Source organism: Dicentrarchus labrax, unplaced genomic scaffold (genome assembly GCF_905237075.1).
Source record: "Dicentrarchus labrax unplaced genomic scaffold, dlabrax2021, whole genome shotgun sequence".
In the NCBI taxonomy this organism is placed as follows: domain Eukaryota; kingdom Metazoa; phylum Chordata; class Actinopteri; family Moronidae; genus Dicentrarchus; species Dicentrarchus labrax.
In genome coordinates this window covers 1,751,186-1,776,458 of record NW_026136705.1, presented here as the reverse complement: position 1 = coordinate 1,776,458, position 25,273 = coordinate 1,751,186, and the positions used below count along the sequence as shown (strand labels likewise).

Sequence of the window (25,273 nt, the reverse complement as noted above, 5' to 3'; positions counted from 1 at the left end):
AAAGACAACAAAACAGTTCCAAAAACCTTTTCTACGGCATGTTTTTTTTATACCCCGAGCAGTCCTAAAAGGTCTTCCTTGTTCTTTTGCTTCATCCCTCTTTGCTTTCCCCAGTCCTGGAGATGTACAGCAGACTACAGGAGCAGATGAGGTTCAAAAGGTATGTTACTGATTCAGTTTTTTCGGGGTTACAACTTACATCTCACTTTTTCCTGCATTCAAACACCTTAACTTTAGTTTGAGTATAGAAAAATCTTGGATACGTTAAGTGATTCACTGCAGCACTCAAATGTGGGTAACCAGGGCCCTGCAGCAGGCGAACGAGGGGGGCCTCGAGGTGCTTAACCTTGGCTATGAAAACTGGCTCCTAGGGGCATTTAATGGTGGGGAAAGGGGAGTCGGAGCATTGGCTCTCGACCCACACAAGGAAGTGGCAATGCTGGGTCTACTTTAAGACATGAATGGATGTTACTTAACCACTATACAAAGCAGTGTAAAAAGATCAGCTGAAAACCATGAAAGACTGATGGAAAATTCTTGACTTGTGTTTATTTTCTCCAGTGAAACAGTAAAAATAATCTTATTAGCGACAGGAAGCAACAGGCTTAATAAGAAATGTCGTTATATTTGGGGAGGAACCAAACGTTTTCTTGTTTGTTTCAGGTTACCATGCTGTCTGATGATTATATACCGATGTGCTTTCCATACCGCATCTCCTTTTAATATTCATTTGAACATTAACTAGATGAGTGAATGATGCACTTTGACTCTTGTTTCTTAACTTCCAGCCACTAGATGGAGCAACAGCACCTGGAATAGGAACATAAATTGCTTCACTCTGTGTCTTTCTCTCCCCTCCCCTCTCCCCTCTCCCCTCTCCTCCCTGCCCTTGGCCTGACCTGTAGACAGAAGTCTGGTTGGTCATAAATTTGTCGTTTTGTTTGTGTGTTTTTCTACTTCTCTCTGTCCTGCGGCTGCCGGGCTCGCAGAGAGCAGGGAGAGGTCAGCCAACAGCGACTGCTCCTAGAGAGAGAAAGTGTGTGTGTGAGAGATGCAGTGGAGTGGGGGGGGGATATTGTATTGCCAAAGATCCCTGAGGTGTATCTGAGTGTATTTATTTCTCTCTCCGTGTGTGTGTGCGCTCATGCTTTGTGTTTATCTTTTGTGTGTTTCTGCTTGCTTTTAGTCATACATCTGACAGCCAGGACATTGTTTCATTGCTGTGTGTGTGTGTGTGTGTGTGTGTGTGTGTGTGTTTGTGTGTTAGCTTTGCAAGTGTCTCCTCCCTTAACCAGACAGTCACAGGTTTAATTGGCGTCCGTCCAGCGCTACAAAGTTACACTGGCTGTGTAAAGCAGTAAATTCAAGGCAAAATCAGATCTTTACACTAACCACACGTGTGAATTAAGTTCATGAGAAATCAATTACCCGTATGAGTCAATAAGTAGATCAATGAAGCGGGTGCTCTTGTGCGTCAGGTACTACCCAGCGCTGCGGACGTTGGAGCAGCTGGAGCACACGTGTCTTCCCAGGGCGGGTCAGTACCGGTTCTGCTCCATCATGGCGGAAAACATCCCCAAGCTGAGGACCCAGATCCGGGACACGGCCATGACGCAGCTGAGGGACTTCCTGGAGAGCATCCGGAAACACTCGGACAAGATAGGAGAGGCGGCCATCAAACAGGTACACAAAACACACGCAGACACAGTTCCAGCTGTACATGAATTACTTTCATTATGGGCAGTTAAAAAACAAAAAGGGTCAATATCTGAACAGAAGAAACAGAGATATTGTCTTTTTTTTTTTTTTTTTTTATTCCACATATTCTTCTTACTTGTCAAAACCTGGCCCATACAAACAAATTACCCACAATGCAACTCCACCGGCAGTGTGGTCAGAGATTTAGATGGGTTATGCTAGTGGCAGCGAATGCAGACCCGAATATTTTAGTCTTTTAAAACAACTTCGATTTTGTGTCATTTCTCCTCAATCTCTCTGACTGGACTAGAAATATTTCAGTGTGGACCGACCAACACTGCCGTCCCTAGAGCCGCACCATTAGCACGGCGAGAAGTCCACTACCTTTTCTTTAACACACTGGCGACTCGAGCTGTGAGCCGTTAGAAGCGGAGGATGCTATGAGCTGAGAATTTCCCAGAGAACAAATCCTCTTCACACACAGCTGTGACGGCGTACAACAGTCTCGACAAGCAATCAGCACAGATTACTTGTGGTCTGAAGGCAGACGATCACAAAATATGTCCTCTTTTACATAACTAATATAATGTGTGTGTGTGTGTGTGTGTGTGTGTGTGTGTGTGTACCTGCTTCAATTCTTAACTGCTGCATTTACCTGTATGTATTAACCGCAGTGGACTTGTGTGTGTGTGTATTTGCTGATAAGGACTGCAAAGTGTTACTGGCTCTTATACCACTATTGTTTTTTGTTCTCCATCATGTCTCTCTCTCTGTCTGTTAATCAGAAGCAGCCTCTGTGTGTGTGTGTGTGTGTGTGTGTGTGTGTGTGTGTGTGTGTGTGTGTGTGTGTGTGTGTGTGTGTGTGTGTGTGTGTGTGTGTGTGTGTGTGTGTGTGTGTGTGTGTGTGTGTGTGTGTGTGTGTGTGTCGCTCTGTGGTTCCACTGCCAGTAAACAAGCATGTAGGCGCTGCAGGAGACGCCATGGCTTGTCGATGAACATGCACACACACACACACACACACACACACACACTTGCAGAGAGACCCTGCTTTTCAGCACTTACCTAATTGTTTTTCTGTTTTCCAAGGCCAAGGAAGTTCTATATGAGTGTGTCTGTTTGTGTGTTTTGTGTTCTCTTGTGGTATCCATAGCTCAAAGTGAGGCCTCTTGTTTATTTGTGTGCTGCCATTATTTGGGGAATGTTGTTCCACGGACTCGCAGGATGAAGGGGTGGGATGGGAATGAGGAAGGAGCGCTTGACGACAGACAGATGAGCGGATGGAGACTCTGAGAAAAAGTGGCTGCGCAGTCTGTCGTGTCGTAATCAAATCTGTTATTAATCGCGAATGCAGCAAGTGCTGAATTGTCACATTAGCCTGGGGCCCAACACTCATACCTTACAACCACAACATCCCTGGTTTGGATTTGGCCCCGGGGACCTTTTAGTTGCGCTTTGTCCAACTCTTTCTGCCCACATTTCTTGCCTCCTGTCGCACTGTCGTTGGGCAAAAACCCTGAAGCGCCTGGAATGGTAGCTTGCTGTAACCTGGTTGTTCTCATTAGCAGTCAGTTTTAAAGTTTGAATATCAGTAGGTCAAGTTTTCTCTGGACATTTATGTAGACATTATTTGTTATGTTATTTCGAAGATAGTCTAGATTTCCAGACACTGTAACTGCTTCTTCCAGGTAAATGTGGACACACACAAGTTACAGTTACACTTTGAACTTTAGGCTTTTCAAAGGACTTACAGTTTTTGCCAGTGCAATTATATCTGAATATAGAGTGCCCACTTTATTAGGTACACCGGTACCATCGCTTGTTACTGAAAATATGTTTGTCTTGGCACACCTTAGGCCTCTCAGTAACAACTGAACATTGTTTAAATGTCACAGCCAACTCGTGTATTATTATAGACCGTAACTAAACAATATTTAACCACTTAGTTGAATTCTGGCTGTTCCTAACCAGCCCTGGAGAGGTGTGCCTGACAATAAAATAGCCTCTGAATGTAGTAGGCAGATGTATTCAGGGCTCTGTTATCTCTCTTACAGATCCTAGAATGGTCAGTGCTCTTTAATGACCCATTTTCAAGTAAAAATACTTGAAAAATGTTCTAGTTCTAGCATCTCAGTTGTGAGAATATCATGTCTCTTGGTCTGACAAGCAATTAAACGATTATTCAAGAAAATAATGTGCATATTATTCAGTGTTGAGAGGAGTTCTTTAACCAGTGTCCTTGAGGCCTGTATTTTTCCCATCCATTTGGAGAATTTATGCAGTGTCACATTATTTTGGGCTCCCAGCAGTAGCAGGTCATCAAAATATCTGTATTCTTGACATATGTACATGGGAATAAACTGAGATGAAAAAGCAACAGTAATGGAAATACTACATTTCGGGCCTTTCTGAACTGACCTTTCTTCCTCTCAAGAGTTATGAAAGAAAGAAGATTTGAGGGTCTAATGACTTTGCTGTCCATTTATTTATTTATTTTGTCCTCTAGATGTCACTAGAGGATCATTTCTCTCTCTTAATCTAAAACATTGCTGTTACCGGTTGACCAGTGATAAAGGTCCTCTGGCAAGCAACAAGCTCTCCCGCTCATTTGAGTGAGAGGAACACAGCAGAAGCAGATACTTGCCTACGGGGGAACGAGGGGCTCTCTGCTGTCATCACCAAAATGCCCCTTTTGGTTGAATGATGCCCTCAAACTTAGAGAATCTATATTTTTTTCCTTCAATTTGTCACCTGTAGGTTAGAACAAACAATCAAATTGAAACCACGCTGACAAAATCGCGTCAGAAACACTTTAAACGTGGTGGAATCTGCCTTCAGATGGACCTCGTACTCGGCACACGTAGTCCCCACGTTTCACTCCACATCCACACCCCCTTGAAAACCCTTCGGTGACCCTTAGGTGGGGGGTCCCGGGACCGCAATTTGAGAATCACTGGCATAGAAAATCCACTTGCAGTCACTGAAGAAGCAAACCACTAACTCCTCTAACCACTAATTACAAGGGAGATTATGGAAACCCCAGTGGTCCAGCAGTCCTGATACTGATACTGGGATTATGTTGTTGTATCAAATGTTTGGCTCAGAGCGCTCGCACTCAATCAGAAGCCTCGCAAGTGTGTGTGTGTGTGTGTGTGTGTGTGGATGAACAAATTAGAAGTTCTTCTTCTTTCCTTCCTTCCCTTTGTCCCTCCTTCCCCCTTCTTTCTTATCCCGCTTCATTTTTTTCCCTGTCTCTCCATCTCTTTCTCTCTCAGACAGCGTGTCTCTCTGGTGTGCTCTGTTCCAAATTAGCTGTAACTCTCTGTACCCAGCCGCCGTTACAGCTCCCTCGACCGAGGATGTGAAAATAAATAGATCTGGGGAAAAGAGGAGGGGATGGAGGGAGGAGACGGAGGAGAGCACTGGGCTTACAATGGAACTATTGTCTGCTGCCACATGCCCATAGAGGAAGAGGAGGAGGAGGAGGAAGAGGAAGAGGGATGTGGGAGGAAGACGAAAGCGAAGAGGGGGAGAAAGGAGGTTGGCGAGTGGGGAGAGAGGAAAGGGGGAAAGAGTGAAGAGGAAGACGAATGGATGAGGAAGAAATGGGGGAAGAGGTGGAACAAGATGATGGATGCAGAGCAAAGAGGGAGAGAAAGGAATAGATGGGGGAGTTAAGAGGGTGAGAGGATGACAAGAGGAGGAAGAAGAGGACAAAAGAGATGAGGAGGAAAAAAAAGGATAATAAAGGGTGAAGAGGTGGACTATGAAAGTGAAAAAGATCAGAGAAAAAAATGATGGATGCAAAGGACTGAAGAGGGTGAGAGGAGGAAGAAGGGAGAATAATGAAGAAGAGGAAAATACCGAAAGTTAATAGAAAGGGAAGACGGGAGTAAGGATGTCACGGTGGAGAGGGAGGTGAAGACGAGGATCTAGGAAAAAACAAGGGAAGGAAGTTCAATTGAGAGGCGAGGAAGAAAAGATGATGGGAGGGATGAACGAGGAGGAGGAGGATGGCGAAAGGGGAAAGGAGCAGGCGTGAGGAAGAAGAAGGGATAAGAAAGAGGAAACAAGGCCAGACAGACATTAACTTGATTTTATAAAAAGCATGTGACGGTTCCAGGTTCTGTAATGGGAGAATCTGCTGATTTTCATGGTCCTACATTATACTAAATACAATATATTGAGGTTTATTGGCTTTCTTTGGACTAAACTAAGACATTTAATTGTGCTCTCTTTCCAGTCCTGGTTGATTTAAGCTGCAATTGTGGTTTAATACTACAAGTCACAGAATTCTGGGGGCCAGCAAAACAAACTATTGTCGTTTATAATAAAGAAGTCAGAGGCTTTTCCATAATTCTGTGAGCCACCGTGTTTTGATTTTAAGTCCTCGAGTTGCTAGGGATGCACCGATGCCGACGCCAGCGCTGTCATTACTTGAGCAGGTACGCGCGGAGGGAGAAGCAATGACAGCAAGTTTGGAGACCTTTTTAACTGACTTTTACAACAATGTTTCGTTTGTTACAGTCAGAAAGTGAGGAACATCTGGTGAAAATGTGTTTTCAAAATCACGGTTCGAACTTTAATAGAAGTCCTTGTTGTCAGCAAGTTGCCCAGTCACACACATGCAGGTGCCCGTTCCTGGTAGGCTGTAAAATGATGGAGAAATTCAGTTTTTTTTTTTACTTGGCGATGGGTAAGACAGGATTTTTAAAAACAGTGAGTCGACGTGATTGTAACTCCGTCCTCACTGTGTTATCAACATCTGCGCAGTGCTCTGGTGTCGACCAGGCCTCCCAACCCCTGATCGTATGACTCAAACTGTCCGTCCTGGATCATATTTCACTGCATCACGGTGCCCAAATCAAGATTTCTGAAGAAGGGGCAGGAAGCAAAGGGAGAAGAGGGATGAAATCATTGAGGAGGAGGAGGAGGAGGAGGAGAAGAGTAGGACAAGATACAGAAGGAGTTTAAAACAAAAAGGAAAGAGGGGAGAATCATCTCCAAATGTCTTTGTCATTCTTTTATAACTCTCCCCTGTCGTTCGTCATTTCCCCCTCTCTCTCTTACTCTGTCACATCACATTTCCCCTTCTCTCTCAAGATGTCCGTCTCTGTCTTTCTCTCTCCTCCACTCTTTCCATCTCCTCATCTTTCCATCTACTTCCCTCCCTCCTTTCTTCTCTTGCTCCTCTTTTTTTTTTTTCTCCTTTCTTTTATTCACTTTCAGCAAAGGACGGGTCCAGAGCTTCTGCTGTGTATTCGGTAGTTTTACACACACACACACACACACACACACACACACACACACACACACACACACACACACAAGGTCGCACACACTAATGGGAAACAGATTGTAGGGCCTGTGAAGTGGAAGAAGATTGATTACCTGTATTTAGTTACTGAACACACACATGCGTGCGCGTGCAGCGAGGGTGGCGGAGGGCACGCTCGCTGGGTCGGTGTATTGAACCATCACAGGGAAAACGAAAATAGACTGTTATGGGTTGTTGTGTCAGTCGCTCTGCGTGTGTGTGTGTTGTCTGCCGAATAATGCTCCACAGTTCACTGCCATCGGACACCATTATTTCTGGGTGAGGTCCGCCTGCCAAAAAAGTGATATATAGTAGGGATGTCCCAGTCAGGTTTTTGCCCCCGATCCTTTATCCGAGTCATTTAACGTGGAGTATTTTTCTATGCAGAGTGCCAAATTGATATTTATATTTTCCTACATAATACAGCTGTGAAGTGTGCTTGGAATACACCAGTGCAAATACCATACTTGTCCTTTGGTCATGATGGCAAAACAATACTCTTTTCCATACAAGTTTTTCTACAAACCTCTTTTTTATTTAGGATTTGCCAAAATAAACCAAACTTCTCAAACTGCCAGTGTTTAATATTGTCTTAAAATAAAGCATCCACAGTCTAAAATGTTCCATTTTGCCGGATACCTTGAGTGAGATCAGGAAATTTGTGCTCAAATAATGATCAAAATAAGACCATTATTATTACAAGGCATTCAATAACAGCTTAGATTACTTGACAATTTTTAGAAAACTCAAAAAGAACTGAGGTTCAGCACCCAGTCTTATCCCCAAGCAGTGTAGACTCCACTTCGATTTTTCTACGGATTAGGCAAACAAGATATAAAATGTCAGTTAGTGAGCTTAGAGGAGCTGATTTTGTTACGTTTGGACAGAGCCAGGCTAGCTATTTCCTTATGCTAAGCTAAGATAACTGGCTGCTGGCCGTAGATTCGTATTTAGCAGCCGTCTTCTCATCTTCTTGTGTAGTATCTGTTGAGCTTCAGAGGCAGCAAACGGTAGCATTTAAGGATGTGGTCCACCTTCAAAATGTATAAATTTAGTCTAAAGGTGCCTCTGCTTCTCTTGCTCCTATCAATAGGTCGCAATAAGTGAGTAAAACAATACCAGTCAGTTAAAAAAAAAAAGAAGCATTGATGGGCTTCTATTTATCCTTCAGAATCCCCTTAGACAGCCCTAATGTATAAGAACAATGACCTGCTGACTTTACCTTTAACCCTGTAACAGTCAAAATGTACAATTTTTACTACGACATGGTACACACACCCGGTGTCTCAGTGAACGCCTAATATGCATAGGAAGATCCATGTTCCAAACCGCCTCACAAATATAAAAATCATAAATTTCAGTGAAGTTTGGCTCGTATCATCTTGTCGGATTAATAACAGGCAGCTTGTAAATGTTTGGTCATCCGGTTAAACAAACACAAGCTGTCCCGAGTACCTACCTACCCAGTACGTACGTTTTTATGTCTTTTTTTTATCTGGTATTTTGTTTTGGAAAACAAATCTTCTGTTGGCAGTTATAACTCATGTTTGAAAAGTAATGTTAATTACATTTATCTGTTTCCCAGATAGTTTACACTGTCACTACATAAACCCCCATTTCCTTCTCGGAGAATGGCGTTGGATGCCTGTTTTTCACAAATCGTTGCAACTACCCCACAATAAACAGCCGCCTTTTAACCACTTGTCAACAAAGAGATCACTGCAACTTTGCTCTTTCACTTGCAATTTTTGTCAATTTCCGCGCTCAGCCCGCAGATAAACACAGAAGACTGCAAATCGCCTTGAAGTTTGTCAGCGAAGCCACGCAGCACATATTTAACTCGGGGCTGACTTGTGGTGTTGCCACAGTGTAATATCAGATAATTTTAAAAATATTTAGAGTCATTTTGCACTAAATGGATTAAAGCGTGGCTCTGACTCTGGTCCTCATCCCCAGCAGTGTGTTCCCGCTTCCTCTCGGGCAATTTCCATCCATTGCCATCTTCTTTTCACCTCCTGCCCTTCTCCTCTTTGCCACCTCTCCCTTACTCTTTTCTCCCTCTCCACCTTTTCCCCCTCGTGCTGTACGTCATTCTCTATCCACTTCTTTTCCCCGACGTTTTCTCCCCCTCCCGCTCTCCCTCTTTTCCTATGGGATTGTGCGCGAGGGATGACGCACATTCCCGCACTTGAACTTCAAGTGCCACGCCGAATGCCACCCCCGAAGAAAAAACGCAACAAAAGACAGAGCCAAAAAGGTTCCTACTTGCGAACAGAACTTGGTATTGTGGGATAGGTAAGGATGAATGGTGGTGCAAGGGTGTAAACAGCATGCCAGCGGATGCCTCAAGACACGCATACACCTGGGGAAGAATGCGAAAGTGCTGAATTCGACCACTAAGTGGAATTTCTGACGTAGGTGCTGACGTCGGTAGCTGTAGCGTCGTATTGTGCAAGAAAGATGCTTTTCTATGTCGTTCATTCCCTCTCTTGTGTGTGTCTTTCATAGGTTGCTGCCTTTTGAGGTCTAGTTGTGTTAATTTGTTTGTGGAGAAAAGGAAAATCGACCGTTTGACGGATTAGAAGGCCATGCAGAGGAAAAAAAAGTGTCGCTTTTCATTTAGTGTTTTTGAGGTTCTCTTTCATTGTGCCTCTTTGAGCGTTTTTGAAGAGTTTTTCTCGACTGATCCTCGAAGAATTGGTAAAAAGACTCGCTGGGAATATTTTTAGAGATTGTTCGTCACCTATTCTTCGTTCCTCAAAAGAGTGGGCACAGCTTGGTACATTTCTGTGTGTCCCCACCTGCTTCTCCTTAACCTCCTATGCAAAGGATCGAGACTTTCCACTGATTTTGTTTGTGACTTATTGTCTTATATGACTCATTAGTGTTCTATGTGTGTGTGGGCATTAGATCAAAGATGGCATTGTATTCTTCCAACACCACTGATATTGTGTTCTTCCGGGTTTGTGCGTATCCACCCTCCCATGAACACCAGTTTTTCTCATTACCGTTGTCATTAAAGGCGCAAATCGAGGCACTTGAAGTCTCTGACGTATTTATTGACGTCCTTATCGACAGATTTAAGCGCACGAGGCTGGCTACGTGCTGGCGCCGGCGAGCCGAGGAAGCCGCAGCATTCACGTAGGTTTTTCAAAAGGACCTGAGACGGATCTGGGTGTGGATGGAAAGATGCACTCAGTTTAGATCTGAGAGGGTTTTCCCCCCCCATAACAAGGTTTTCCCACAGAAATATTTTGTTTGCAAAGCTTCGGAGACATAGGAATAGAAGATCATGGGAATGAGAGTTAGTGGCGTTTAATGATCGAATCCAAAAAATCGTCATGTTCAGATATTAGCGGTTGTGTTAAACTGAAAAACAAAAACATTGGAAACACTATGGAGACAAAAACATCTCAGTTACCTACAAAGTCTGCAACAATGGCCATCTCTATTAGAAACGTGACTCTGTTTTCATTTTGTGTTGGATACCAAAACTTCCTGTTTGATTATTTTTATTTTTAGTATTCCTGGTCGAATACCGCCGCAGAGGGAGCAGAACGCCCCATTTCCCATAATACTGTGTTTTCCCCAAATAGTTACATAGACGGGACATGGTTTGCATCAGGTATTACATTGCGCGTTGCATTGTTCTGTGGAGAGTCTTTCCATTTGGACTGCATTTCCATTTCCTTCTGTCTGTGCTCCACCTCCTTTTATGTCTGTTTATTTTGGGAAATTTCACTGATAAGATCATTGCTACATTACCCAAATCTATGCTACTTATGAATACATGTTTTATTTGAAAAACCTATATTTGAAGTTTTAATATATTATCTCTCAATTCTGGCCTGCCTTTGGTTTGCTTCTCTGTAATTTTGTGATACAATTTAACTGAAGATACTTTGTAAACCTATTGCTTTCAGATACGTAGCTTAAATATGCATACATTTTACTAGTTTACCTAAATTTTCATTAGGATTTTGACAAGCAAAAGCACAGATCCAGCATTTAAGCCTTCTCTGTCTGAAGTACAGAGCACTGATTTTATGCGCTTTGTTTTCGGTTTCATTGACTCTTCATCCTTCCTGTTCTTCCCTTCCTGTCTTGCTCTTTTCCCTCTGGTGTATTCTTAGGTGCTTTGGTAAATCACTTTTAGTATTTTCATGGGACAAGGAGGAGGTTTGACTCAAAGGTCTTGACCAGTAACCTCATTACACCGTCTACAATTTCTAAGCTTTTCCCGAAACTGTAAACTTAAAAATGGGAACCGGGTAAATGTTATTCATGCAGTTAATGCTTACTTGCCTAAGAGGATTAAAATGTTTTCTTATGAGGGTTGTCTGAAAGCTGCTTCCAAGTCTGAGTCCCTTCTGTTTGTTGGTGTACTTTTATTTCTCTCTGTGTCCCCTATAAAGTGTAATCTTGGCACGTCAGGGCAGCTACAGTGGAGTTCGATTACAGATGGTGTGTTATCAGTAAACATCTGGTTTCGGTGTCAGACCCTCAATATCAAAGCGATTCCTCTGCTCTGAAGTCGCGCCAAAAGCTAAATGCAACAAGTTCCCCTTCCTCCTCTGCGGCTTTTGAAAAGTGTTCTGGGAAATGTAGGAAAAAAGTGAAGCAAACAAAGCAGTTTAAGAGGGAGAGTTTAAGAGTTCCAATGGCTGAATTAATCGTGTATGGTTTTCTGATGTGCCTTTTCTGTGTTGTGCTTCAGGCCCAGCTACAGCGCTCGCTGGACAGCTCCATCTCCACGCAGCCGAGGGCCCTGCTCGGACGACGCAGCAGAAAGGAGGCGGCGGTGGCAGGAGGGGCCGGGACGGACAGCGAAAGGCAGGGTGGCAGTCCGGTGTCGGAACAGGACTCTGGCATTCTGGATGTGGAGGATGAAGAGGAGGATGATGAAGTGAGACTACAAACAAACACGCAAACACATCAAAGTATTGAAGCTTGCATCACACACATGTTGCTGGATTTCATAAATTTCCTAACGGCTTTTGTCATTTCAAGCTGGACAAATAAAAGGAAGGGATTGGGTATCATGACCTCTTATCGCCAACGTGAATCTAATCTAAATCTGACCCCATTTGTTTCTGATTCGTGGTTGGCAGTACGATTTCTGATCAAGATTCACAGATATAATTGTTGCCAATTGCAGCGGTCCTGATCAAACCTTTGATGAGTTTCCGTCCTCCAAATGGATGAATCCACTTTGAAGCCTGAAAATCCTCAACTTTACTCGCTTCCTGTCGCTTTCTCTTTGTTGTTTCTCCATTTTCAGTCTCCCTTCTTTCATCTCTTCCATGTGTCCATTATTGCCTTAGGCTCATGTCCCCTTGTCTTTCCTTTTCCATTTAAACCTCTTCCACTCTGATTGGTGGTGGTAGTTGATTTGGGTTCATTGAGGCTCATGCAAGGACATTTTCGTAATCTTATCTTAACTTTCTCTTATTTTTTTTCCCCATATGGTGGACTCGTATTAGTGTGCCACGTCAAGAGCAAACGCTCCTAACTTTAGATTTATGTGTAAATCACATTGCGTAAAAATGAACGCCACCTGTGCGCACACGTTCATGAGGTTTGAAAATGTGCGTAACAAACGCCCCGAAAATGTGCGTAACAAACACCCCGATAATACCATGTAAGGCTGCACAGAAGTTCATTTAGGAAAATGGTAAAAAAAAAAAAAAAAAAAGAGCGTGAGCAGTGGAAATACAGGACCTGCTAAAGTTGAATGGGGAAAAACTAAACAAGTTCTGTTACCGGCGTGTCACCTGAGGGTCGTACTGTTGGTGAAATCAAGAAGAAATGGTTTGATATAAAAAGCAAGGCCACAACGGGACGGGGTCAAGATATATATTAAATAATACGTGCCATAATAGATGCTGTTGCATTGTCAGGCCTTGTCAGCTGAGGCTGTTCTACTGCACTGTGACCTGAGAAACCCTAACCCCAACAATAGCCAGTTCAGATTAACAATGATATCGATGAATGCTGCAAGTTCTCGAATATGTTCACATGAGTGGTTCTTGCACGAGGCCCATTGTCTTGCTCGAGGGCGCTTTGACAACCTGTATTGTCCATCGAATTATCTTACAAAGTGATTGATACACAGTTACACCAGTTTGAGGAACAGTAGGTTATTTAAGTACACCAATAACATGTTTACAGGCTGTTCAGAAAATGAACTTGTAGAATTTGTGTCACTGCTACAAAATGGACACAAAGCATTTCGACACTGAACTCTTCAAGTCATCCCTCGCGGGATCAGAAGTCCTTTTATGTGTGTTGTTCACACTCAAGGAAAGCAAAGTACAATGAAGTTGAATAGAATGGAGCTGAACTTGTCACCCCCGTGCTGCCATTCTGTTTTAAGGTCCCTGTCGTCCCCTTGGCTTATTTACGTCCTGTAAACTTGACTCAACCCTCTTCACGGGAAGACCTTGGCTCGAACAAAGGCCTGACCCCTCGGTCGTCAGGGTTACGACCGCGTTGGCGCCGATGGTTGGCATCGCCGCAGCCGACGGCGTCCCGTCTCCTCACGCCATCCCTGCCACTGCCATGTCTTTCCCTTTCCTCCCCTCATTTACAGTCGTCCCCCTGTGTGTCTGTATCCTCTTTTTCTTCGTTGCCTTTGTTCTTCTTTTCTTGGCCTTTGTCTCCTTTTTCATACGCCGTTTCCTTGTCTTCTTCACCTCGCTGACATTTTTAAATTGTCTCCCATCATCTCTTGTTTCTCTCTTCCCGCTCTTTCCGGTTTGTTCCTCTTCGACTCCTTCCTTATGTTTTTATTATCGTTCATTTCCGTTCTTTAAACATTAAACCACATGTACCTGCTTGTATCTCTCCTATCATCATCCCTTCAGCTCTCAATCTTCCTCTTTTCCTGCTCCATTCCTCCTCTCCCTCCACCTCTGTCTTCAAGTTGATACGACTATTTGTTTGCTCACATTGTTTCAGGACTCTGTGTGTGTGTGTGTGTGTGCGGTTACATCAAAGCTGGCATTGTGCTGCGCCTCCAATGATTTTTACAGAAAGCAAACTTTCCAGAGGGCAAGAGGGCACATGGCTTTTTGCTTTGTGTGTGTGTGTGTGTGTGTGTGTGTGTGTGTGTGTGTGTGTGTGTGTGTGTGTGTGTGTGTGTGTGTGTGTGTGTGTGTGTGTGTGTGTGTGTGTGTGTGTGTGTGTGTGTGTGTGTTAAAATGGGTAAATTGCCACTGTGTTGTTCCCCGGAAGACAGAGGATGTGGGTAGAGAGGAGGGAGTGGAATGTGGGATGGTTAGACGGAGGGATAGATGGAAAGACAAGGAGGTATGAACGACTGGTGACACTGTCAGAAGACTTTCAGACAAAATAATGAAGTGCTGCAGAATGCTTTGCTCCTCTCTCTCGCTCTGTTTCTATGTCTCTCTGTCACTTACAGCACAGCCAGAATGTATACATTAACAGAAAGCAAATATACATGAAACATGGTGTTGTGAGGCGCATGGAATGACGCAACTTTTTAGTGATAGCAAATAAAGTAAAACAAGCTGTATTTTCTAAAGTGCGGGCTGCTATCACTATGTTTATTGTTATAATATAATTATAATATAATTCTTAGCGCATATAACATAGAAATCTTAGTGAATATAGTATTGTCAATGGGTTTTTAAAGACATCTCTAGCAAAATGGGGACCCCGGCCATAAGCTATTGCTATTTGAGGGGGGCCTTGGCATGGAAAGTTTGGGAACCCCTTGTTTTTAAAGTATAAAATAAAGATGAACGAAAACAAATCTTACTGTGTTCTGCCACAAAAACCATCTGCCTCAAGCACAGTTTGCTCCTTCGGGAGCGAAGGAGACACTGGAATTTGGGGAAGTCTTCTTTTCAATTTGCTTGAATTTGCTGTATTTTCATGACGTGTGCATTGTCAAAACCTATAAAGGATATAGATAGTAGACACAGAAATAGAAAGCTGAATAACAATAACAATACAAATGCATGAAGCAGCCAGTGTTCTGGCATGTTGTTCATCCAGACTGATTGGACCAATTGTTCCCCTCCGTAGGTCCCAGGAGCTCACGATTTGGTGGATTTCTCTCCGGTTTACTGCTGTCTGCATATCTACACTGTGCTGGTGAGTTAATCCTCTTGTTTGCGTCTTTCTCTTTCTTATCTCCACAACCGTTCATCCGTCACTTGAAGTTGTTTCGTCCTCTCCCACAAGTTGATCCGCAAGCACTCCAGTTGCAAACAATCCTGTTTTGGTGATCATGAACTCTAACTCTGATCGGTTCCTGTTATAAACCACTGCTAATATCTGCGCCCCCACCACGCTCACAATGTCTAACTTAAGTAGCAATGTTCTGTGGTGCAGATGTATTGACTTAATCAAGGAGACATTAGCCCGATATCAAAACTTCTGATTCTTGTTTGATTCAATAAGGAGATTTCCTCCATATAAATAGACCATACACACTATCGTAGAATTCAATTAAACTTTATTGTTGCATTACAAGATAGATCAGATGGAAGATAATGTAGGATAAGTAGATATTGTTGGATACTGATAACTCAATTTTACTTTTTTGTTACTAAGCAGCTGAATGGGGAACGGAAACAGCTTCTTCTGTTGATTTTTGAGAGAGCAGAAGGGACAACTGGGGTAGGGAGATATGGAGAACGTCTAATGTCTGACAAGTTCATATTGTGATATCAACATCTGAAACTGTTAGGAAAACTCTAGTTTTTCGTTTTCTAGAGTTTTACACCTGACAAATGATTATATATTCAGGTTTATTGCCAGGTAAGTTTTCACATACAAAGAATTTTCCTTGGCATTTTGTTATTTTATAACTCTAAACAGAAAAAAAAGGGAAAAACAGAATTCTCACTAAAACTCTGAAGGATCAAGAAAATATACAGTTTAATTATAATTAAATTGTATATTTTATTGTATAAAGATTCAGTGTCAGTCAGGTCCTGGGTCTTGTTGATAAGGTCATCTGCTGTCGGGGGAAAAAACTGCATATAAACTTCTCTATGCAACAATCCCGTAACTCCAACGTCGCCATGAAGCAGTTGCGCCCATTCATTTGCAGCGTTGCCTACAAAGACCCAATGCTATCAGAGATATCAAAGGAGAAGCCACTTTGGTTTAAAATGGTAAAAGCTGTGACGGATGACGGTTGTCTCGTGGCAATACCGTATGTCGTCATATCGCCCGGCCCCTATAGGAGAGTTACCACAATATGTGTATGTATAATATATGATGCTGTAAGATGAGGCCTCTGCCTCGAGCCTGGCTTCACTCCAACCGTGGCTGCTGCTGCAGTGTGTGTGTACGTATGTGTGTGCGTGTGTGTGTGTGTGTGTGTGTGTGTGTCTCATCTCAGTTAGAGCGAAAGCGACATGGGTGGAGGTGTTGACTGGGCCATGACTGGGTTAGTTGCACATTTGGGGTCTGTGTGTATCTGTGTGTCTGTGTGTTTGCGTGCCTGCAGTCAGGGGCTGTGACCGGGCCAACACGGCCAGAGGGTCAGCTGTTTCTATTCAGTTTGTGTGTGTGTGTGTGTGTGTGTGTGTGTGTGTGTGTGTGTGTGTGTGTGGTGTGTGTTGTGTGTGTGTGTGTGTGTGTGTGTGTGTGTGTGTGTTGTGTGTGTGTGTGTCTTTGGGGGCTCTCTGACCGAGGGGGGGACAGGAAGTGCATGAACTTTGCCAGGAAGGAGAAAATGAACGGGCAAAAAGAGCGATAGAGGGAGGGAGCGAAAAGGGAGAGTGAGGTTAGAGAAAGGGCAAAGGGGGCGAGATGATGGAAGAAGCAGGAGAATAAAAGAGATCGGGAGGGTACAGAGAAGGGAGAGGAAGGTTTAATGATAGAGGAGGAAGAGAGATGAGGGAAGAGAAGAGAGGTCAGAAAAGTTTAAAGGGGTGAGAACAGGGAAAATTTCATGGTGGTGAGGGAGGGAAGAAGAGAGGAAAAAGAAGACAACAACGTGTTTCAGACTGCCTCTGGTTTAATGTTCTCATCGTGTGAGTTGTGAGGGGATGTTGAAGGAGCTCCGAGCTTTACATTTTAACACTACATTATAATTTGCCTGTGGCCCCTTAAAGGTGCTCTTCTGAGAGTAAACAAACAAAAGTTATGTTTACATTCAGTGTTGCTCACCGAAACACAGAGTGTGTGTCCTTGAGCTGTAACAAATGTGTTCAGTGTAAACAAAACAGGGTCCCGTTTTCGTAGAAAAACAGCTTTATAGCGCTACTAGAGGTAAACAATTCTACTTGGAACCTTTTTATAACCTGTAACAAATACTTTTGACCCCTCGTTGTGGATGTCTTTAAGAATGATTTTCCCCCTGATTCTTTCATTTGAATCATTATTAAATGCCTGAAGAGGTAAAACTACAGTAATTTATAAGAAAGAAGTAAATATTCAAGACAAGTCTGTCTTATCCCTCCCCCCTTCTGTCACTCTTTAACTGTCACTGTCAATTAAAACCCCCCAAAATATATATTTCAAACCCTGTTTTGATGCTATTCATGGTCAACATTTTTCCAGCAATAGCTATTTAATATATTTACATTTCTCTGTATATCTCTATCTCTATATAGTACCTTTAATTGTTAGTGGCGGAGTCCGCCATTAGCGCATTTAATTGAAATGGCCTTCATTCATAGGAAATGAGTGTTACTGTTTTTAATTTTATCTCATTAGGTAGGAAATCTGCCTAAAAAGAAGTGATTTGTCGGACTACAACGGTAGTCCTTTAACTTAATGAATTAATGAGAGAAATGGAGCAACAGGAGGATGTTGAGAAAAAGGTAATTGGCTACAAATAAGGACTAAATGATAGAAAGATGAAGAGAAAGGGGATGAAGGAGAGAAGGAAAAGACTGGTTAAATAAAGATCAATAAGAGGAGAGGAGAAAGTGAAGGAGGAAAAATGAGAACTTAAATGATGAGCAAGTGGTTGTGATAAGAAGAGGGGAGAGAGGGTAAAGGTCAGCGGAGGTATAGCAGCGGCGTTTACAGGAAGGAGAGAGGAGAGAGTGAATCGGCTACAGAGCGATAAGGAGCGAAGAGGAGGGGGGGAGGAAAGGAGGGAGGTCGCAGGGAGGTTAAAGGGGCAAAAACAGGAAGACAAGGGTGAAAACACAACACAGAGGGAGAGAGATTAGAGACAGGGGGTAACGACAGGGGTGAGGGAGAGGAGAGGGGAAGGGGGGGAGGAAGAAAATGAAAAAGAAGGAAAAGAGAGAATGAAGGATGAGAGATGGAGAAGGGGGAAAGGAGTGCGTTCTGTCTCGGGAAGGTGTTGAAAGGTCTGACCTCTCGACCTCTGAGGTCAGCCTTGTTCACTCGCTCCTCTCACACACACACACACACACACACACACACACACACACACACACAGTCACACACAGTCACACACACTTTCTTATTTGTGTGTTAATTTGTTTTTCCACTCCTTCCTCTGTTATTCTTTGCAATATTTTAAGGGTTCCTTTTGGATTAAAACGGTAAAATGAGTTGAGTTGTGTTGTAAAAGGACACAAGGTCTCTCTCTCTCTCTCTCTCTCTCACACACACACACACACACACACACACACACACACACACACACACACACACACACACACACACACACACGGCTGAAACTGTTTTACCCATTAAAGTGGTGTCGCGGCACTTTGAATGACAGGCCATTGGGCAGAGATGTGGATTTACCATTAGAAAAGAAAACCAGAATGTCCAGCACAGTTTGCTGTACTGGGCATGGGGATCGACTGGAAAATCCTGAACACACACACACACACACACACACACACACACACACACACACACACACACACACACACACACACATAGTTTGATTATTAAATGAGAATGACTTGTACTCACACAGGCACGCGCATGTAACAGTTTCATTTATTTTTCTAGTAAACCTGGACGTGGAATCCCATTTGCAATCAAGGCCACCACTTTCTCCACATTTTCTTCTCCTCCATCCATTCTCTCCTCTCTTCCCTCTCTCTGCCTCCATCTCTCCTTCTCTTTTCCGTGTTTAAAGTCCACCACTTTCCAACCATCGGTGCCCCGAACAATACTCCTTTGTTACCCTCTCACACGGACTGCACGTTGAGAAAACGTGGTCAGAGTTGTGATCGGTGTAAACACAAAAGTTAGAGGGGAAACACCATCAGACTGGTCAGACTGGGAGCTCTGGGCTGCACCAAAACCAGGACAGCTGGAGTTAACAGGACTGCTCTGATGTCCCAGATATTCTCAAGCATTTAAATTGGCAAAATGTTACGGCAGAATCAAATCATTGCAATCGAAATTGCAGCGGGAGCGCGGGGAGTAAATCCACACACAGGGAAAATTTTCACCACTGACCAATAGCGAGCTGCCTTTACAAAGCTGACCTTTGAGAGAACGGAGGGCTGGAGGGTCTAAAATGGAGGACTCCGCCACAGCTTATTATCCCCGTTGCAACATCATCTTTTATTTAAACTTCAGTGTGCAAAAGAGGAATTGCTTGCAGACAGTTATGAGACATAAATAGTGCAAACTTATTGCCCCAGTACGTACCCAATCGATTGCCCAACTAACTGATAGTCTACCAAGAAGAAACTGGTGTAAAATGGGTGAAAGCCCAGCTGGATAGCGTGTTAGAGATTTGCTCGCTAGCTACAGTAGCTCACCCGGTAGCCCTGAAGTTTCTAGAGCCAAATATTTTGCAAAGATGCCTCAATGGATTTTTGCTGTTGTTTTCTCTGTTTCTTACTTTATTTGATGAGCTCTGTCTGATTTTCCTTCCATTTTTTTCTCTCCTGCTTTCTTTCTATCTTCCTTTCATCTTCATCTTACTTTTTTATTCTTTGTCTTTTTTGTCCTCCTTTTAATTTTTTTTCTTTCTCTCCTTCTGCTCTCTTTGCTTTATATGCCAATATTTGGATTTCTCTTTTTCCTTTTTTTCTTCTCCTTTTCTGTCTTTTATGCTCATTTTTTTTCTTTGTATATTTATCATACTTTCTTCTCTCATCCACTTTTCAATTTGATGAATGTTGTACTCCTTCGTATGTCTTTTTGTTTCTTTAGTTTTTTTTCATTCATTTTTGGGCTCCATGCTTTTCTTTTCTTTTCTTTTCCTTTCCTTTCTCTTCCTTTGTTTCTGCCCCTTCTCTGCTAAGTCTTAATTTATCTCTGTATATCTCCTTGCCTCCACTGTTTATGTGGCATTGCAGAGGACACACACACACACACACACACACACACACACACACACACACACACACACACACACACACCCCATGTCAGCCATGTGTTTCACCTCTGTGCTCTCTCTCAGGGAGAGCGAGCACAGTGTAATGAAGAGTTCATGGCCATTTGATGCTGCTCGTTTGTTGAATACACATTGTTCAGCTGAGGGTCAAACTGGGAATTAAAGAATTAAAGAACACAGTTTTGTCGCCTCACATCAAACTAAACGTAGTTCCAAAACACTATCTAGATTACGACCAGTGAGATTCCTATTTCTACCATCCACTTTATTGTTTTGATTGTAACTTTGTGATGTGTTTTCAATGGACATTGTTCAGCCAGGGGTCAGATTAAAGAATTAAAGAACAAACTTTATTTTTATTATACCGTATTTATATCGTCAAAATTAATTTCAATAGCCATTGTTTTAGTGTAGGACGTCCATGTCGAATGCAGAGGCCCAGATAGAAGCAACATAAATACAGCAGAGTTGGATTTTCTGATAAGCACACCCTAATAAAAGCTGTAAAATAACAGCAGACAGGCAGAACGAGAGGAAAACTGAAGAAGGTGAAAAAGGGAAAAACTGTGACGGGGTAGAAATTCACCTGGAACGGAGCAAATGATACCAAAAACCTCCGTATAGATTCACATTTACATAAAGAAAAATAATATATAAATTACATACACTCCCAACAAGTGTGTTTTACTTCTGTTGTTTTATCTTTCTTTAACTCCACCAAGGAGGTTATGTTTTCGGTGCCGTTTGTTTGTCTGTGAGCAGGATTACAGGTAAAACTACTGGCCTGATTTTTATGAAACTTGGTGGACGGGTGTAGCATGGGCCAAGAAAGACTACATCTAAGTTTGGAGCGGACAAGAATTACAGGGCAGATACTTGAACTATTTTTCAGTTGCAACTCAGGTGTCTATGGTAAAATGAGCTGAATTCGTTGTGAATGCACAAACCTGTCACAATTAAAGTGAATGGTGTGCCTTGACTAAACGTACAACAAAACTTTGAACAGCCAGCTCAAACATCACTGTAGAAACGAAACACCCGGGCAGAGGCCTGCGCTGTCCAACTTCCTGTCTAGTTTTAACCAAAGTGACTAAATGGCACTGACTGTGTGTTCCCACCAAACGGGAAGCGAATTTTCCCCTCCATTAACTCGCATGATCAGTTTCATTTACCCGTGCAATGCAAGGCGAAAATGTGTCCTTTACTTGGGCCTTCGATGATGGTATGAACCCATAATAAACAGATTTTGCTGTGAATTAATTGCAAAAATCAGGTCAGGTTTATTGGTTTATTGGTTTATTATTGGTGTATGATTATTTATTCAGGATTCCGAATTAATTAAAACATGATGCCGATTTTGAAAGACGACGAGCAAACCCCTTTTAAAATGCTTGTTTTCTGAATGGAGTCCGGATCAATCAGGGCTATGCTAACTTAGTTCACAGTAGAGACTTTTCACAGTAAAACTGAATCAAGTAATAGACACATATTTTCAGCACTTCCTCTCTTACTATTCTCCCAGCAAATCTCCTTCGTTGTCCATTCTCTGTATAACTATGGAGTAGTATCATAGAGGGTGTGTTCCCACCATTTGCGTTGCCCGTACCTATTTGCATCTTTGCATTGCGTTTGCATAACATCTGCTCACACAAATAATTGTACTCACGTTTGGAGGGAACACACGATAAGGCGCAGTCTTGGAAAACACAAAGACATGTTTGTTAAATTCACAGAATGTCTTTATTTTTATTCCTGTATCTTACCACCTCCTATCATAGTGATTGTACACCAAACACGTGTACATACAAGAGCTCTGGTGGTCAGCAGTTTAGATTCATGTGTGCTGGTGGTGGTCTGGTCAGTAGGTAAAGAGGGCATGTCATGTTATCTACCCAGACCAGGGCTCTTATCTCTGAGCTCACCAAGGACTGTGTGTCCTGGTCTGGGCCCTAGATAGGCCACAAGTTTCTCACACACACACAGGAGAGAGAGAGAGAGAGAGAGAGAGAGAGATAAGAGGGAGAGCTTCTGTGTAATGGAAAGAAAAGATATGAGGTGGTTGAGTTTAGAAAGCGGATTCTTTGTGATTTCTGATTCTGTGTGCGGGTTTTTAGTTTTGATGTCTGACCGGTGACGCCAACCAAAACTAAACAGCAACCAGTACAGACATCAGAGACACGTTCTCTATCTCTCTCTTACTCCACCTCTCACATGACCTTATCTCAGCTTTCCCGTCATTCAGCGGTTCTAGCCTTTGGTTTTATACCTCATTGAATTCATCCTTCCCTAAAACCAAATGACGACCTCAAACAACCTTAAGAATTCTTCTGCGTATGTGAAGTTTTCCAGTTTAGTTGAAAGAGCATGAAGTGGTAACACTTAAAGTTATTACATGGGAATAAAACATGGGAATACAGTTCGACAGCAACAATATTCGGCGCATATTTGAACCAATCTTCCTTTTTATTGTCCTTTGTTTCTATTAAATGGTCCTTAAAGTCTTACAAGTTCATAAAACAATGAAAAAAATAACAATTGAGTAGCTATTGATTCTGTAAGTAAGAGGGCAACAAATATGATATCAGTTGACCGCAGTTTTGTCCTCTTTCTTATGTGTGTTAATAGTATAAGTGTTTGATGACGATTGATAATCAGTTTGTCAGTAAATCAGCTTCCTGGCATGGTGTCTAAACAGGGAAGAATTGCAAGTTGTTGCCATGAACACAAATCACAACCACAAAATAAATAAATCATGAAAAATGGGGGAAAAAAGAACTTCACGAACCCATCCTCTAATTTAATTTCTTTTCTTTTTCATTTATTTCCAAAATATGTTTTCTTTTACTGCCTATTTGCAGTTTTAGAGTATTCTTTAGTTATGTTCAGTCAGAAAAAAGGGTTTAACAGAAGACATTTTCTCAAATACCTCGTATCCCACCCATCCATCCATCCGTCAATCGTAAATCCATCCGTCCATCTATTCTTACCTGTAATCTGTGTTTTAGGGTTTGCGTGATGTGTTTGAGAACTACTACAGAAAGCAGAGGAGGAAACAGGCTCGCCTTGTGCTGCAGCCCCACTCTAACATGGTATGACCCTGCACCGTCACTCTTGTGTATATGTGTACGCACTATCGTGTCCACACACTGCTAACTACACCGGCACTTCCCCCCTTTGCACACACACTCCCCTCTACCACTCACACACTCTCCTTAATCTGTAACTTTTGTCGTCGTCATTAGGAATATTGAACAAATCCAAGGTTTTACACTAGAAATATATCTATAACAATAAAGCTTTTGATTTTAAATTGGTGTATTATCAAAAAAAGACAGTTTTATTGTTAATTATATTGCACATTTGTTCTCATGTTAATTTGATACAGTTTGTTCATGTAAATGTATTGTATCGAGCACGTTAAGTACGGTTTTGTGCTGATTGTTTTTATGTTTCTGTACTTTTCTTTATCCCTCTACCATTTCTCCCCGTCTCCCTCCATATTTGTCTTTTCCTTCTTTTACATTTCTAGCATGAAACTCTGGAAGGATACACGCGGTACTTCAATCAGATTGTTGGGTAAGTCCGTCCATCTGTATATCCCTTCATCAGACCATCTTTACTTAACCTCTTCATCCATAGTGTTTTCAGATCTTTTCAGACCTGTTTGAATTTTCTCATTTGAACACCCCAAAAGGACAAAATGAAAACTTTAAGCTTTAGGCTTTTGGGCTTACTTTTATCAGTAAATATTCTCCTAGGATATTTTGGAAGCCATTTCTGTCCGTTTATTCATATATATACTGGAAGTGTCCACTTGTTTTCAACTGCCATTTATGTACATTTGTAAATTTAGCTTCTCAAAATATACAAAATAACATATTTTCACACACAGACATGATGCACATATTTTTAGGTTCAGTGTGACTTACACATTTCAAAAGGATATTATTATTTAATTATGTTCATGATGCGTATAAATGTTCATAAATCTGCTTAGAAATTATAAGAAAATATAAATACTACAGAGCTTTATTATCCCCCAGATGGAAAAAGGAGGAAGAATGTTTGTATTAGTTTAATTCCCTAATATCTAGGCATTCATTTATTATTTATCCCTTCATCCATCCGTCGCCCATCCAGCTTTCCCTCCCCACTCTCTCCACACGTTCATCCACGGATCTAGCCATCCTTACATCCACGTCATACCTTTACCCACCTCTCCATCTACCCATCCATCCACCCATTGTAAGCCCTCTGTGTAACTTGGCAGAAGACGGAGTGAGAGACGGTGAGAAAGAGAAGCTTCGAGTGAAAGCAAACATTCAGCGTTTAGCGGCACCTCATTTCATTTCATTTGAGTGACTTCTGACCATTTGACATCTTTTCATCTCTCCTCCTCTCAGACTGTTTTTTTCCCCCATCCTTTTTCATCCCTCTCTGCCCACACTCACCCTTCCCTTTTACTTTTCCTCTCATCCATCACTCCATCCAATCTCTCGGTCTCTCTCTCACACACACACACAGTGGTGACGATTGATAGAGTGTGTGTGATGGTGGTTGGCTTATTGCTGTTATTCCTTCTGTCTGTCTGACTGGAGCAGACTCTTCTATAAACACCGCCTAGGCTGGACACTAACACACACACACACACACACACACACTCACACAATGGTGCACACACCCTCAGGTCTGTTATTTCCATCTGAAGTTTTGGAAAGTGCCATCCCATGTCTCTCATCCATTGCTGTTTCTCTACCATTTAGTCATTCCATCATCCATTCTCTCTCTCCAACAATCATCTTTTCATCCAGTAACAATTGAACAGGCTTGTTGTTTAAGTTTTTATGCATTCAACCTTTATTTACACATGGCAGAGGGATGAGAGCTGTTATCTTCTGCTATCACAGTCACAGTGTGTACATAAAGCAGTCAAACTGAATATATTACATTTGAGTACGTTTGTATAAGTACAAACAAAATAAGAAAAC

General features: G+C 42.3%; 1 protein-coding gene across 2 annotated transcripts in view; it reads left to right on the top strand.

The window, feature by feature from the left end:
- exoc6b (exocyst complex component 6B) overlaps positions 1-25,273 on the top strand; it is a 97,249-nt gene that overhangs the window by 14,370 nt on the left and 57,606 nt on the right. For both annotated transcript variants that reach the window (XM_051400054.1, XM_051400052.1), the window contains exons 5-10: positions 115-160; positions 1,479-1,683; positions 11,730-11,918; positions 15,065-15,133; positions 23,291-23,374; positions 23,815-23,861. In XM_051400054.1, the coding sequence (XP_051256014.1) occupies positions 115-160; positions 1,479-1,683; positions 11,730-11,918; positions 15,065-15,133; positions 23,291-23,374; positions 23,815-23,861 (640 nt within the window). The remainder of the gene's footprint in view (positions 1-114; positions 161-1,478; positions 1,684-11,729; positions 11,919-15,064; positions 15,134-23,290; positions 23,375-23,814; positions 23,862-25,273) is intronic.